Source organism: Lethenteron reissneri, chromosome 4, assembly GCF_015708825.2.
Source record: "Lethenteron reissneri isolate LAM-NWPU_2019-01 chromosome 4, ASM1570882v1, whole genome shotgun sequence".
NCBI classification, from domain to species: domain Eukaryota; kingdom Metazoa; phylum Chordata; class Hyperoartia; order Petromyzontiformes; family Petromyzontidae; genus Lethenteron; species Lethenteron reissneri.
Genome location: NC_083782.1, coordinates 1,550,088 through 1,567,065, shown reverse-complemented (window position 1 = coordinate 1,567,065; position 16,978 = coordinate 1,550,088). Strand labels below are relative to the sequence as shown.

General features: G+C 44.7%; 1 protein-coding gene across 5 annotated transcripts in view; it reads right to left on the bottom strand.

Annotated features, from left to right (window-relative positions):
* The window catches only part of STK11 (serine/threonine kinase 11), a 101,586-nt gene that overhangs the window by 44,187 nt on the left and 40,421 nt on the right, over positions 1-16,978 (bottom strand). For all 5 annotated transcript variants that reach the window (XR_009755856.1, XM_061562066.1, XM_061562078.1 and 2 more), the window contains exons 6-7: positions 16,262-16,389; positions 8,352-8,409 (exon numbers count right to left, since the gene is read on the bottom strand). Coding sequence is in view for 4 of the 5 variants with exons in the window: in XM_061562066.1 (XP_061418050.1) it covers positions 8,352-8,409; positions 16,262-16,389 (186 nt within the window). In the remaining variant the exon portion in view is untranslated. The remainder of the gene's footprint in view (positions 1-8,351; positions 8,410-16,261; positions 16,390-16,978) is intronic.

The window sequence follows — 16,978 nt, the reverse complement described above, 5'->3', positions numbered from 1 at the left end:
GAGCTGTCGTTTGTGGTCTGGTTGCTTCTACAAAATTTGAAAAGTGTTTCGTTTTACTTGTAAATTTTTCTTAAGTGATTTGTTTCCCTTCCTATATTATTTGTTGAAACGTTCTGACCCGCCCCTACCGGATACCTGTGAAAAAGAGCTTTATAGCTCATCGGATTCCTCCAGAATAAATATTCTGATCAGCACAATTCTCCAAATTGTCGCAAATGGATGGTCTCACCCCGGTTTACCAATGACTGCATACATATCCATCATACTAATTTTGATTTTTCAATTACAGTAAATTGGTTTATTCCAGCTCTGAGGACGAAACAAACATCTGTTTGATTGCCTTCCCATGGATACTCTTTGGAGGGCAGATGTGGTGAAGAAATCCATCGAGACTTCAGATATCATATAATTTGTTCAAGCGTGGGGTGATATTACGCTGCTCATTGCAAGAGTTAAAGCGGCAACGTCACCGTGGTGGGACACAACAATCATATCTCAAATGAAATACAATTGTGAAAAATAATTATTTTTAAAAACTACGCTTCATATTTCATCACGGGGTAGATGTGCACGTTTCAAACATTGCCGTGCCATCCTTAGAACAAGAGTCTTCACTGCATGCCAATCAAACAAATGCTGTCGAGCGATGTTGATGGAGTATGTAGACCTGACAGACCAAGCATTATTTGACGGTGTTGTTGTGCAGGCATTTCTGACAGGTGACCGAGAACATTATTGTCATACCTCAATAACCTCAAGTCACATAGGATTCGCAGTATTGACTTTTACTAAAGTGGTACCCATTTTATTCACCAACCCCTGAACTGAATTTGACCTCACGACCTTATTCAAATGGAAATTGAGTTTTAACAGACCACACCACCTGCTCGGGTAACAACGATGTTGGGATAACATTGTATTAATGTTATCTATTAATTTGTTCATGGGAAAATTAGGGAAGCCTAATGGTGTATTGACTCTAGCTTAGTGTCGTAGGATGTGGCCAAATGTCCAATATAATAATAACAATTGGCAGTTAAAATATCTCCCCAGTCAAACAGCGGTCATCTCTCGCTGACGGCGGGGCCAGTCTCTCTGCGGGACTGCCACTGATGATGCTGCTGCAGAAGCAATGGGATTTCAGAGACGGAACACGGCACTATTATTGTTTAATAATCAGAAAAGCAACAAGAATAAAATATGGCATTTGGGAGACAGAGGTAAGGAAAGTCCTTTCCATGACGAGCCAAGGGAAAGGGGGGCGAATATGTGATGCATTCTTTGGTGGCGTGACGAAGGGCGGCCATAAAAATTCACTTCCTCTCTCCGGGAAAACATCTCATTAATTTCAAAAACAAGAGTTAAGAGTACGAGAGAGGAGAGAGGGAATAATAATGGTAAAAATGAGATGGGGTGGTGGGAGGGATAGAAAGAGCGAGGCTCGGAGAGCATCAATCGCACGCCCACGCTCGGCCAACGTTCAATTCCCGCGAGACGCGAATGACGTCAATGCAGGAAAACCCCCCAGACTTGCGAGCTCACTAACCCTTACACGCACACATAACTCAACTCGCACACCTCCACGTGCCCAATGCCAAGTGCGCACACACACACACTTCCTTCCATGTGGAAAGTGCACTTATGGAGTATTTATTTTTCAAGTATAATTATTGTCAAAACATCTATGAATTAATAAATGTTACTCTGCACTAACGTTAATTCGAGAAAAAATGGCTAGTCACAAGCTATGTCAACACTGTTTCATTATACTGGCTTCACTGTTAGCTTACCCCAATGACTGTAGTCTGATATTAAATACAAGCAATAATACGCACAGCAAATGAGTTAAGACTCATGTGTGGATGCACAGACCTATGGGCAATACACTAATTTCACAATTGACACAACCAAAGCAAACATCGGATGAGAGTTACCGATCCTCATTTAGCAAAGCTCAACTCAAGAGAGGTTCCTTTTTAACCACGCAGGCCCGCTTGAACTCTCGACCACAGGCCACAATACCCCTAAACGACGTTAGGGACGGAGTCACTCAAGACTCGGTGTAGGCTGCGTGCACAGGGACGGTGTGGCTGAATTGCACACGAGACGGTTAAATTACCACCAAGCGACGTGTCTCGAAAGGCAATCGCGTGCGTAGGCTGGGAGTCTCATTCCGGATTTGTCCCCCTACCCCTCTCTCCACGTCATTTATTTTTATTTTTAAAACCTTACATTTTTTTTCCGTTCCGGTCTTCTCTGCCGTCTCTAAAGCCCTGGCTACACAGCCTCTATTCAGCTATGAGGATTTCCAATTTCACCAAAGAGACTAAGTGGAGCAGCAGCCCTTTTAAGCCGTCGAGAATGCATATTTATTACTCTGAATTTATACGGTGACTCATCTGCTCATTTGGCCACGAGTATACTTCTTATGATTATTTCTCAAGTCCATATCCATGCTTGTGTTTCCTTTGCTGTTAATACACTTTACATTTAAATTCAAGTGCCATCGATTTTGAGTTTAAGATTTTTTTTTCTCTCTGTCGACAGCGTTAGTCATCCTCCACTCAATGGGATGCGCCTCCCCTTCCTTTCTGCTGCCCCACAGCCTGGGAGAGGCAGCTCATTCACATTCGAATCACATTTGTGAATGAGCTGCATCATGTCATCTTGAGATGAAACGATGCGCCGGTGACATTCCTCGAGCAGAGCATGACATGTCAGGGAATATGATGACACTATAGAACTACTTCTGGAGACATTGCAAGAGGCCCCTATTATCAAATACTGTTTGCTGCACCTTCAAGCTCAGTAATTAGTGTTTTGCTATTTTTATTTGCTATAATTACAATGGTATGACTCGGAGTTCAGATATGTCGATTTAAGTGGTATCTGATGGAGGGTGGTGGGGTTGTGTAATCATTGGTGACCAGGCTGAATAAAATAAACTCTTTACACTTGAGATTAATAATGTTCATGTAAACTGCATCTCACAATGGCAGAGCAACCACAGACGAGCTGGAAGGCAGCCAGACAGTGAGCCCACGCTACCAACTAGTGCCCAAGCTCTGTAGTACGACATATTATTCGAATATTTTCTAGCAATGAGTGTTTATGTGAACGAGAACCCTCTAAAGTTGCAGGTAGCTGCTTGGATCAAAACCCACGGCATCAGCAGTGAGTGCTGGCCCCGTGTTGACATGGCCACAATGCAACACCAGAGCCCACTGGAAATAAAGGATCATGGCATTTGCAAGCGAAGACTGAACTAAGGGTGCCCCCTTGCTGGGAGTCAGTGGACTGCAGCAAGATTCAAGCAAGTTTCACATTATTTTCAGACGTAGGCATTCACGTCCAATGTTTTGACCCATACTTAGCTTCTTTTGGGTGAGATCGTGCAATAAAAAATAAAGGAAGTGTAGGGAGCGCATTCACGCGAGATCTGAGCTCTTGCCGACATCTGATGACACTGGAGTGTGATCTCCAGCGAAAACTTTGTGTAAAATTGTCAACATATTGCTTGCTTTTCAACGTAACCGCTTTGCTCAAAAACTCAATCAATTAGCACATTTTCCCCATGTGACAACTCGATTTGTCTGGCTCTGTCGGGTGGTGGAGGGTTATCACTCTGATTGACTTCCTACTTGCATGATCTAACACCTAAAATAAACCAATTATGTATTTGAGTTTCAGTTTGAAGGTCTCCATTGCAAATTAGGATTTTATGTTCAAAGAGCTCTCTCCTTGTTCTAAATGAAGGTCACTGATCGCAGATTCCACAGACAAGCCTGCTTGTTATTCCTGAATTGCGAGACAAAGTTAAACGAATGGAGGGGAGTCAGTGTTAGTAAACAAATGGTTAGACACAGGAAACAAACTAAACGTTCATTCATAATGCATGGTAATTATGAACACAAAAACTACAATCGCATTATTGGAACATGAATTAATGGGCTACTCTCATCGCTTTTATCCATAAACAGAAACACAACTGAATGAACAGAATGTACTTATTTAATTTCAGTCCCGCAAACTGCCATTATAAACAACATAAATTGCTTCCACGCAAATCAATTTGAGATGCTTTTATGCCGTGCTCAAGACAAACGCTCAGGTTCCAACGTCAATCTCGAAGGCCTCCAATCAGAATGTAAAAACAAAAACATGTTACAAGATTATGAACTTACGACTCAAGATAATCCAAACACCAAATCTATACCTTTTGCAAAGCATCAAGTCTGCATTAACCACACATACTTGTGGCAAAACATGTAAACAAACATACTCTGATAAGGTAAGCATTGTCTTTGAAACTGATTGTCCTACACCAGAGACAGCAGCCTTCTTTATGGCCTTGTCTCCCCACCAGTGTTAGTAGACCAGAGAACGCCAAAAGGCGAACAGTACATGAACAATGCAACTATCAAAACATTTATAGCTCGGGTTGAGCAGTTATATCCACGTGACTTTTTGCCAGTATCTAAAATTATGAAAAATAATAGGTTTTACCCTTTCTGGCAATAAAACAGGTGCTTTGCCACAAGTACGTGCGGTTAATGCAGACGTTATGCCTTGCAAAAAGTATCTGTTTGGTGTGTGAACACTTTAACACCTCCTCTGTTTGATTCCAAGAAAGGCTAAAATCTATTCAAATTTTTCAGAATTTTTAATACTGGCAGAGGTATTATAGATATTCTTTGGTTCTTTCGGTAAAATCACGTAGGTATAAAATAAAATAAATCACGACGTTTCGAGCGCAACACACATGTCCATCATGAGGTGGGAAAGCATGGTCTGCTGCTGAGGCAGACTGTTTTAAAAGGTTTGAAATGGGTGTAGCTCAAGGGTTAAAGAGAAGTGGCCGGGGCGCTTGTGTTGCGCCCGAAACGTCGTGATTTATTTCATTTTATACCTACGTGACGTTACCGAAAGAACCAAAGAGTATGGATCCCTGCAGTCACAAAAGCTTCAAATCAAGATTGGTACCATAGATTTCAAGATAATCCACCTGGGGCGGTGTTGCGGTTCGAGACGATGGTCGTCTCTGCCCCATCACGACATGAGCTTCACTTTGCTGGAAATTAACAAAGTGGTCGTCCCACTGTGGCAATGCATCATTTTTGCTTGCGTCTCGGGGCTGTCAATGAGGAGAAAGGCTTTCTCACTGTTAAAATTAACAGGGAAATAAAAATAGTATATTTTTTTCCATCTCCCACCTACACCCACTCCCCTCCCATCAATTCAAGGTCCTATGTTGAATACAGCGACGGCCTTCATGGTGCATTCAAAAGAAAAACGGGAAAAACCTTGAATGAGCACTGGCAGTGATTTTATGTTTGGTTTAGATGGAACATTTGCTACGTAGGCTGCAATCACTGCACACATTTTATCTATGATTGTTAATGACAATGTCAGAGGGCCCTTAAAGTCCACTTTACACTAGATGGTACGCTTTGATAATTCCCGAAGGCGCGCGTTTGCAATGCCCCAGAGAAACTGCTCTGGGAATCGAATCTTTGACTGTAAATGCTTGCTCAGTAGTGAAAGGGATCATGAATCTCAATGTTTATATTGCTTTCTAAGCACTGCTGAAACCGGTACAGCCTTTAAACCATGTGCCACCACTGCTTGGGATTAAGCCACTCAAGCATGCAGGCTCATACACCTGAGAGGACACACTGTGCAGGCGCACACGCACGCACACACACACACGGAGATCTTGCTGAGCCGAACAGAGAGTTGGTGGCATTGCTATTATGAAGCGTGTGTTTAGGTTGGCACAGTATCCGCGGAGTGGGGCCAGCGTCATGTATTCCCACCAGTCTGTCTTCTAACTGCTGAAGCAAAAACATTGGCTAAGGTGCTAATTGTAGGCTGAATGAACCTATGGAAAAGCCCAAGCCATGTTCATAAAGCAAAGTTTAGAGTAAAATTTAGACTTAAAACTTTCGTGACTGCAGGAATTCATATTCTTACTTCTTTCGGTAAAGTTACATAGATAGAAATCAAAAAGCAAAATTAAAAGCAAAAAATCCACGACATTTCAATCACAATACTGAAGAAGGCTTGTGTTGCGATCGAAACGTCGTGGGTTTTTTGCTTTTAATTTAGATTTTTTTTTCTATCTACGTAACTTAACTGAAATAACCAAAAATATAAAAAGTTTAGTGTATTTGGCTGCTACAAATTTCCACATGGATAAGCCACTTTGTTGAGTTATCATTTGAGGCCAGGTTGCTTCTGAAAAATAGCTATATAGCTCAGTGGGCCTTATCTGGTCAGATAAAAAACTAGTAGTCGTAATTTCTACTGGTGTTGTACATCATGGTCATGAACTGAGGCTGGGTCCACTCCACAACAACCATTGTATGCACAACAAAGATAAAGATCCCCAGCATAGCCTTTGAACAGACTGATAGGGCAAGTGCTGCAAGCGAACGCCGATTAAGGCCGGCACGGGACACGAGAGGGTGGGTGGCCAGCACCACGCTCGGTCAAATTGTCTCCCCAAAGCAGATGATTACAACACCACGCCAGGTATTCATTTAAAGCTGCGTCGACCTCGGGAAGGCCCAGGACCAGGTCAAATATTCCTCACCAATATTCTTGGGTCTTTCGGTAAAGTCACGTAGATAGATTCAAAGAAAATAACAAAACATAATAAAACCTACGTTTCGATCGCAACGCAAGCGGTCGAAACGTCGTAGTTTAAATATCCTGGGCGCTTGCGCCAACTGTTGGATATACAAGGAAGAAGAGCGGCTGGCGAGCGCCGATCACGGCAGCTCAAAGCGGAACGCAGTCACTTTCATAAACCTGGGGAAGGGGATAGGATGGGGGGTTGGAGGGGGATTGCAGCTGACCCCCTCCTCCCTCCCCTCGAGGGAGAGAGAGGCGATACAATTTTAAAACGTGCCACTGACCTGGAGCTCCTGCTTTCACTTGGAGCCATCAACTACTCATTTATTTAGCAACGCGCGCTCGCCGGCAAAGACGTCGTGCTGCCGAGCGGTGGCTGATGCTTTTTGAATGAATTACGATGGGGGTGTGGGATTGCATGTGGTCTCCGCAAACGCAGCGGCATGCGATGTCTTCAGGCATGTCAGGGGAATGAAGAAAAACTAAAATCGTGACTGTGTTGGCAGTGGTGCACAAACACAAATAACAACTCACTGCTCTAAAAGGAAACAAAAACGTGACTGGTGACGTTTCGGGCAACAGACCTTGTTCATCACAGAGATAAGCAGACATGATGTTACTAATATGAAGGGACATTACCAAAAACGTTGGCATATTGCATTTCTTTTTTTACTGTCTGTTCTCCTATAACGCGGTAGTTCTGTTCCTGAAGAACATAGTGTTATGAAAAAAGTGCGTTATCATAAACATATAATCTAGGGAAAAGCACAATCCGTGATTCTATTCTATTTCGGATTCATATAGTGACCTTTCCAGGGTGCTTTACAATGCAATCGTTAACATCTAGAATCATCCAGCAGCATCCCAGTGCCTCTTGTGTGATGCTAGGCCGAGGCAGCCGGACAGCCGCTTAATCCTACTCGCGCGACGTAGTCACGCTCACTCAACCACGTTATATTAAATTCGCATCCCCGCTTGAAAAAATGTGTTCCCCAATACATTAATCACATTACATCCAATTCGCGTTATGAAAACATGAGGCGTTAAAGGGCAACAGACTCTTTTGACGAATGAAGGGGGAATGAAAATCTGCCACATCAATGCAAATGGTGCAGCACTCTCGGTGCAAGTCGGCACGTCATGAATATAAAATAACATTTATTTTTTAAATATACACAAAAATCTACCAATCAAACAATGTTTTCAGTCCTGCTCAGCTCTGGATGGTCAATGCCCAGACCTTTATGTTAAATGTATTCTCAAAGGAAAAATCAATCTGTCAAATATTTCAACAAGCATTTTTTTCTCTGTTGGTGGTTCTAGGCTAATCTGGCAATTCCACATTCTTATGGCAGTCACTAATCTATACAAAGAGCATTTATTTTCCAGTAATTTCATCAAACTGATTTAACCCCCACCCAAATTTTGAAATCATCTTATTATAAAACCGAGCTTCTCATTATTCAATTGGGACTATACATAGCAATCATCGCCGCAGACTTATACCGCAGATCAATCATCCTGGCCTCTTGAGCCCTTACCTGATTAAACAAAATAAACTTGAAGTTGATTCCAGGCACCTCCTCTCAGTGCCACCCAGAGCGAGTTAGGGATTAAACGTGGTATGCATGAGAGTTGATCATTATGAACGCAGCAGACGATTACTGCTAATCTGTGCACGGTGCATGTGTGTTCAGGGAGCACAAATAACTTACTGGTGCTGTCGGATTTGCTGTATTGAAAACCTCTTGACAGGGTCGTACTCCAGCAACCCTGAAAGACAGGCACAGCAAGAGCAGTCAACGTGCTGCACACAGGGAGTACGAGCGTCGTCAGTGTTGGGTTATTTCCGATTACCAAGGTGAAACTACTCCACGAACTACTCCAGTAGCATGTGGCCAAACAATCCCAACAAGCGGGACTGTCCTGAACACGAGCTGTGAAGACTCAGTGCGGTAAACCAATTTGTCATTGTAACAAGAGGTCACAATCCCCCTCCAACCCCCCATCCTATCCCCTTCCCCACCCTCCTTCCATTTTATATCAGTTATCTTCTCCCTTATTTCCACCCTGCCCACCCCATATAAACTTTCACTTCCATGCTCGAGGCTCCCCACCTGGGTGGGGCAGTGAGCCCCAATCCGGCCTCTCTTCACCAAACCCTGCCGCACCCGATTTCGGGCCTTTTGCTGGCGGGATTTATGCCTCCCACTCCTCAACCCCTTCTTGTTATGCGATTGGAGCTTTGTAACAGGCGGGCTCACGTTACGTTGAAATAACAACTAAATAAAACAAGAGGTCACAAGATAATCGCGAATAATGCCAACTGATGCCATCACCCCAATCCATCGCTCCCTTTTGTCCATCTGCAAGACCCTGCGGCTGTATATGCCCAACATTCAAGTGGAAACTGCGGTATATACTACCATTTTTTACAAATTCAAATTGGAATATTTATCCAAAACGAGTGTGTGCTTGTTTTTAGCTATGTGAGGAAACCGTAAAACCCAGAGGAAACCCCATGCAGAGCAGGGGAGAACATACAAACGTCACAAAGGTGCCCGAGTCAGGAATCGAATCCAAGCGCCTATTCCTATGACGCTCAAGTGTTACCACTGTGCCGTCTTGCCACCCAAATGATAATTATATCCAAATTACATGAATAACAGCTGAGCGCTAAGATTTTATTCCTCTCAAGAGCTTCCCATATACTACCTCCTCATTTGTCCCAAGAACATTCAGCATTTCTTGCCACAACCTTTAAACTCCAGACACACCCAGAGTAAATGGATCAATGTAGGTCTGTATAATTCGTCTTCATGGCAATGGAAAAAAAAATCCGATTGAGATTTATTTTTCCATGAAAGTTAAATTTATGTTATACTGTCACCAGTGACCCAAATGAGATCATCAATTTGCTACACTTGGGAGCCTGCTTTAGTTGCTCATTGGCTTTGTCGCATGCCGGTCTGGGCCTGTGCGCAGGGCTGAGCTTCTGCGCCGGCCTGAGCCTGCGGACCGACCTGAGGTTGCGTGCAAGACTGCACACAACGGCCTGGTCACACAACGGCCTGGTCACACAACGGCCTGGTCACACAACGGCCTGGTCACACAACGGCCTGGTCACGCACCGGCCTGGTAACGCACCGGCCTGGTCACACAACGGCCTGGTCACACAACGGCCTGGTCACACAACGGCCTGGTCACACAACGGCCTGGTCACACAACGGCCTGGTTACGCACCGGCCTGGTCACGCAACGGCCTGGTCACACACCAGCCTGGTCACGCACCGGCCTGGTCACGCACCGGCCTGGTCACGCACCGGCCTGGTCACGCACCGGCCTGGTCACACAACGGCCTGGTCACACAATGGCCTGGTCACACAACGGCCTGGTCACACAACGGCCTGGTCACGCAACGGCCTGGTCACACACCGGCCTGGTCAAGCACCGGCCTGGTCACACAACGGCCTGGTCACACAACGGCCTGGTCACGCAACGGCCTGGTCACGCACCGGCCTGGTCACGCACCGGCCTGGTCACACAACGGCCTGGTCACACATTGGCCTGGTCACGCAACGGCCTGGTCACGCACCGGCCTGGACACACAACGGCCTGGACACACAACGGCCTGGTCACGCACCGGCCTGGTCACACACCGGCCTGGTCACACAACGACCTGGTCACACAACGGCCTGGTCACACAACGCCTGGTCACACAATGGCCTGGTCAAGCACCGGCCTGGTTACACAACGGCCTGGTCACACAATGGCCTGGTCACACAATGGCCTGGTCACACAATGGCCTGGTCACACAATGGCCTGGTCACACAACGGCCTGGTCACACAATGGCCTGGTCAAGCACCGGCCTGGTTACACAACGGCCTGGTCACACAATGGCCTGGTCACACAATGGCCTGGTCAAGCACCGGCCTGGTCACACAACGGCCTGGTCACACAACGGCCTGGTCACACAACGGCCTGGTCACACAATGGCCTGAGCCTATGGCGCAGCTCTGGCCATGTGCCGGCCTGGTCGCACACTGCTTTGGATTCCAGGAACTCAGCAGTGCTGGCTCAGTGCCAAAGCAAATGCATTACGAACTCCCTAAGCCACCCAGGCAAACGATTCTCTCCTCTGCTGTCTCTGACTGCCCGTTCCAGGGCTTTCTGGAAGCATCATTATTTATTTATTTATAGACTACAACTGCACTTAGGGACTGGCACCTGAGGCATTTATTTCTATAATTTAAATGCCAAAACCTGTGCTTTAGTGATCACATTTCCATTATCCCAGAAGTCCGTATGACAAAGATTACCTTTTACTTTGAAGTGTATAAAGTAAAGAATATGCCGAACACCTTTCATAAATCATTTTTATCAACAGCCCTTCATCTTGATATACTCATAACATCATAACATTAATTGAATATTTTTTTTTACAAACTGCTTTTGTATGCACGAACAAAAGCCTACGAATGTTTTTTATCATGTAGGGCACCCACGTTTTTGTTTGAGATAAACATGTTTTATAAACTTTCAATCCATCAAGCTAAATATTCATTTTCAAAGAGCTTAAAAGAACGCGGTTCATCAGTTACAGTCTCAAGTTTTCCAAAGTGGACGGCGATGACTAATGATGCTTTAAAAAGCCATCATCCCTTCAGCCAAGCTTTAAAGACACAAATTTATGCTTACCAAAAATACACACAAGCGTGTGTCAGTATAGACAGGCCTACGTTGTTAGCCCTCCTGCTAGGCTCTCTGTGGCCTAAAGTAAGATGCAACCATAAAAAAACTACCGCCTGCGAAATTGCTTTTTCACCTCTGATTAGCACGGTTGGCGATGTATGGTGCAAAAGAAGTTCAGCATACATATATTATGATAGAACCAATAAATCTGACTCATTATTATTTTCTGGGTTAGGCCACAATGATCAGGCCAAATTTGTGCCATTAAGACCCTCCACCACCCAAAATAACCAGACAAATGAAATCGTCACTCATCTTAGCATGAACAATGCGCCAGTTATTGTTGTGTCAGCTCATCGGTAAATTGATCAAATCTCACAGCCAACTTTAGCAATTAGATGCGACGTTTCACTTGAAACCAAGCCAAGTACCTTCAAAACAAGATCAGGAAATCCAGGAAGTCAAAATAACTTCCTGAATATTATTCTTACATTGTAAATCTTGTCCTGATTATGCTTGATGTAGTTACAAGAGAGGCATGATATCTAACTTCCAAATTATATTCAGAGAATTGTCCTTTAACTTACCGGTGAGCGAGCTCAAATCATACTTTGGCTGTGTTTTGGGCGGTGGAAGGTCTTAACGACATAAATTTGACACAACCCAAAAATCAACTATCGATCACAATAATGTGAAAACCGACGTGTTAAACCTGACTCCGATTCATCTCTTAGATCTCAGCCCTGAGTGATACAATGGAGTGATACCATTCCTGGTTTCAACTTCCCCCTCCTTGTGCCGGGGCTCCATCGACTAAACCTGCAGCAGCTCACAGCATGCACCGCACGTCGTAACCAAGCTCAGGATGCTGGGCTCACACCTGGCGAATGAAGGCTCGGCTGTGACGTCACAAGAGGGCCCAATGGCAGTGTGGGGCAAAGTGATTTAGATGTGACTTTCAATTCTTCCGAATTTTTATCGAAGCTTCAAACACGCACCAGCGAGTCTGCGACCACAATTATCCAAAATTTGTACTTAAAACTTTTGTGACTGCAGGAATTCACATTCGATGGTTCTTTCGGTAAAGTCACATAGATAGAAAAATAATAATAAAGTGATTAAAAATATCACGACGTTTCGATCTCAACACAAGCGGTCGTCATCAGCAACAGGGAGGATAGCCTCCGAAGGCAAGCTGTTTATAAAGGTTTAGAGATGGGCTGGGCAGCTAATGTTAATGTAGTAGGTCTACACCATTCTACGTGACTTTACCGAAAGAACCATTAATACATTGTCCAAAATGTCGCAAATCATATGTATATATTTTTTTTAAGGCTACAGTGTTATTGACGAAAGTGTTGCATTATTGTGTTTATTGTACTTGTGCACCACTGCCAGCGCAGCAGCATCACAAAATAATGAGTTGTATTTCAAATGTTGGTGGTTCTGGGCAGTAGTCCATAAGCTTTCCATTTTCCACTAAGATTATCGCCCTGGGTCTTGTGGTTGTGCAGGCCATCGGGAGTGCCGAGAATTAAACGCAAAACTAAAGAAATAAATCCGACACTTTACCTCCCTGCAGGAGAAATCCAAACAGGGTGCATGGGGTGCTGATGCCTAGAATAACCAAAATTAGGAAACAAACCCCGGAGCTGTTCAAGGTTCATTTGAAAGCACTTTCATTCAAAGAACCCCTGCTGCAATGCCGCAGTAGTGACGTGCGAGCGAGGGTTTTTTTGTGTGTGAAGAGGCGTTTTGTCCCATTAAGCGATGACGGTAATGGGTGTGGTGAAGCACACGCGGCACACGTGGGAAAGGGCAAAAAAAGGCAGCATCGTCTCGTGCGCAACCGCCAGGATCTGCAGCCGCCAGTGTCCGCTGTCTGCTGAGCGCTCGCCGCGTTCTGCCAGCAACCCCGCAGCGTTTGCATCAACACAGGGGTTCATTTATTTCTTAATTGCGACATCATTATTATTATTTGTCACCAACGGCAGGTACATTCACCCTATTCCATTTGCACCGCAATTCGAGGGGGAATTAAATTTTAATTCTGAATGCTGTGTCGGCGCAGAACAGCCTTGCAAGCCAGCCAATAAAAACAGAAAAACTATGAAGCCAGGAAAAGGAATCCTTTATGGTTGCCATGACATTAATTTTCACAATACAATATAAATTTTCATGACGTGACAATCATCAAGATATGTTACCAATAATTTAGTAATTGGTAACTGGGGCTTAACAGTGGCAATATGTTAACTACCTCGCCTGGTATACAGGAGGTCGTGGGTTCAATCCCGACCCTGATGCCTGTATATTTGGAGTTTGCGTGTCCTCCCCGTGGTCGTGTGAATTTTTTTGCAGGGCGTCCGGTTTTTCCCTCCACATTTATAACAGACATTTAGTGTATTTGGCTTCTGAAAACGAGCTATATAACTCAGTTGGCCTTACCTAGTTTAGTTTGGCAATGAATTTTGGCATTATAGTTGTATTGTTTTGTTCTATGCTGTACTGACAATAAAAGTAGATAATATTTTCAAGTTCTGCTATTGCTGAACATAAGCCTGCATATATAAATCATCTCAACCATCCCATAAATCACGTGACTCCTGTGTGGTCACCCTCACTCTGAATCCCTGCCCCCTCTTCCCGCCGCCCCGTGGGAACAGACGCCACTCCACGCAGCTCACTTCTCACTCCTCCAATCTCTATTCCTCTCTTCCCTCCTCTTTCATCATCACTCGTTCATCCCCAACATCAACATATCATTGACATAACTGCTCTTCCCGTGGTGTGCCAAGGCTAAAAAGTAGTATTTTAATAATTGCAGGTTTACAACGGAGAATGCATATAAATAAGGTTTCGTATTTTGGTATAACTTGTTTATCTGCGTCCATGCCACTGGCTACTGGTCACCTATTACATTTTGACATTAACAATTCCCATGAGGGCCGAGGAATGTGATGTAGATCGTTTTAGTGCCCACCCCTGCCACCTTACTTCCAGCACCCACTTCCCATGAGCCTCACAACTTATTAGCAAAGCCGATTTTTAGGGTAGAGGAAAAAAACAGAAGTTGTTACTCCCTCGCTCCATGAACGAGGAACCACATGCAGCAACATGCAGCAGAGGAGGGGAAGAGTGAGGTCAGACACCGATAAGGATCAGCGCAGATCCTAAAAACACAAGTGTCATTAACAATGGAAACAGTGATGAAGGCATGAAACGAACATGCCCTATTCTCAACTTGATGCACCCTGATACAACTCTGCTCATGATTAGAGGAATAACCTGACGAGCATACCGATGGAAAGGGACTGCATATTCACCATTGTAATGTATGTGACTAAATTAACCCCCCTGCGGTCTTCGCACCTGATGGGTTCACGGTGATGACATCACCTTACTTGATTTCAGACCGTAAAAACAGGAAGACTTCTTCACAATTCTGGCCAAGTGCCTAATGAAACTGGTTGTAATCACCAGCAAAATGTCGTACAGTAGAACCCCTCTCCACTACGGTAATAGGTTCCGCGAAATTGGTCGTTATGTGATTTGGTCATTCAGGAAGTATAGGAAATACATGTCAAAGGCCTAATTCGTTACGAAAGCATCCCAAGTTACCTTGTTTCACCCAAAAAAGTACTTTATAATATTTAAACAACGGATATCAATACATAAAGATACTAACAATATTATAAACACATAATATTAAAAAGAAACGTGGTTAATCAATGCGTTAATTAATATTTACTGTACCTAGAACAACAGCCCGTCTTTAACAGGGGAATGGTCGCTAATTGAACACATTGGGCTCTATTGAGGCTGTCGTTAATCGATTCGTCATTAACAGGGGTCGTCGTTAAGAAGAGTTCTATTGTAATCTAATTGTAAATGTGGTAGGTTTACTCTTCAACACACCGGTGTGCTAAAGTAGTAACTAATTGGCACGTTTTGTTTACGTGGCACATCTTACGCATTGGCCGTGTCCAGTGGTGGCGGCACAAAACATAATTTTTTCTCCGTCCATGTCAACTGGTCACTTAGCTAATCTTAACATAGAACCAGCCCCAAAATTATCTCTGCATCATGTTGCGTGGCCCTAACGGGATTGCTAATTGTTAAGATTAACTAAGAGACCAATAGGGCGGCAGCATGATGCAGAAAAATGAGGATGCAGCCAGCCACACAAGCAGAATTAGATTATTAAATTAACCACGCAAATGACGACAGCGGCGGCTCAAAAACTGCAATGAACCAGCACGGTGGGGAGTGCATTTACTGCAAGGATCAGCCATCCTACGGTAACTTATAACTTGATCAATCAGATGAACCGTCATTAAGCCTAGCCCGTGTCTCGATGGCTCTGAAAGCGAGGTGACGTGACCACTGTTTCAGAGCGCAGAGCGGCGCTCGTGCAGTTGCTCTCACGCCAGCTCCACACCCGAGCTACCGGTTGTGCAACCAAGTTGCTCTCAAAATCACACAACTTAAATCATCGTCTGCAACTGCTTTGTCCACATCTGGGCGAGTAGTTAGGCCACAATAACATGTCTGGCCATGCACTTTAAAGCATAGCCCATCTCCTGATTAGCTCCACCTCCCCACCCACATTAGGATTGTAATGACCAATGTGTTCAAAAACGTGCAGCACGCAATGTGATACGTCGCTGCAAATCGCTGAGCGGATCGCCGCTTTAAATCCAAGTCTATTTCGACTGTGAGCAGCAACCGGTTGCTCGACTGCTCCCCGCAACCGGTTGCATGAAAGTCGACACATACGCGATTCAGTTGCAAGCAACTGAATTTTCTTAACTCAGCGGTCAGGTGTGCAGTAGCGTCTGGATATGCGCGTTGCTGAGTGTGCACACTCCTGGTGCAAGCAAGGGCGTGCGTGTGTGTTATCGTTATTTACAAGTAGATGCACCATCTCACCTTTCAGAAGCTCTGTTAATAAAGTGCCGCACTCCTCGGGGACTGTGTACTCGCCCTTGCCGATGTTCTCAAAGAGCTTGTAGATGTTGTCCCCTTCAAAGGGATATACCCCCGTCGTTATGTTATACCTGGAAGAGAGCGCCCACCACACGGGACAAGAGTGGACACGGGGGGTCACATTTACACCGCACACAAACGGCATGTGCAACGCCCACAAGCGATGCCGAGCTTCCAGACCCAGTGACACGCGCTGCTTCAGCAACCTACCTTGTTCGGTAACATTGCTTTATGCAAACAAAATAGTTGTCATCAGAGGTGATTGAAAATGGCCAAGATCTAGCAGGAGTAATGGCACAGCAAAAGATGAAGGTTCAGTTAAGACGTACTTTAAAAAAAGGATGGTCACATCTTAAGGCAATAGGTTAACTTTGACATGAAAGTCAAACCCCAACAGGAATCAAACAGAAACTCGGTGAAACGCAGCAGAGTGCAGACCTTGCTGCTTGCACAATGAGCGCACAATGTTCGTGCGTACATGAATGCCAGCTGCAGCCCAGCACATGATTTTCATAGTAACTCTGAAATGCATGAACATTCTTCACATTTTTCACACGCAGTTCCACCTGCCCACGCTATGGTGCTATGAAGGCTTTGCAAAGAGATCTCAGCCGTGGGGTGGGGGGGTGAGGGGGAAGGGAGAGGAGGCTGCTTCACAGC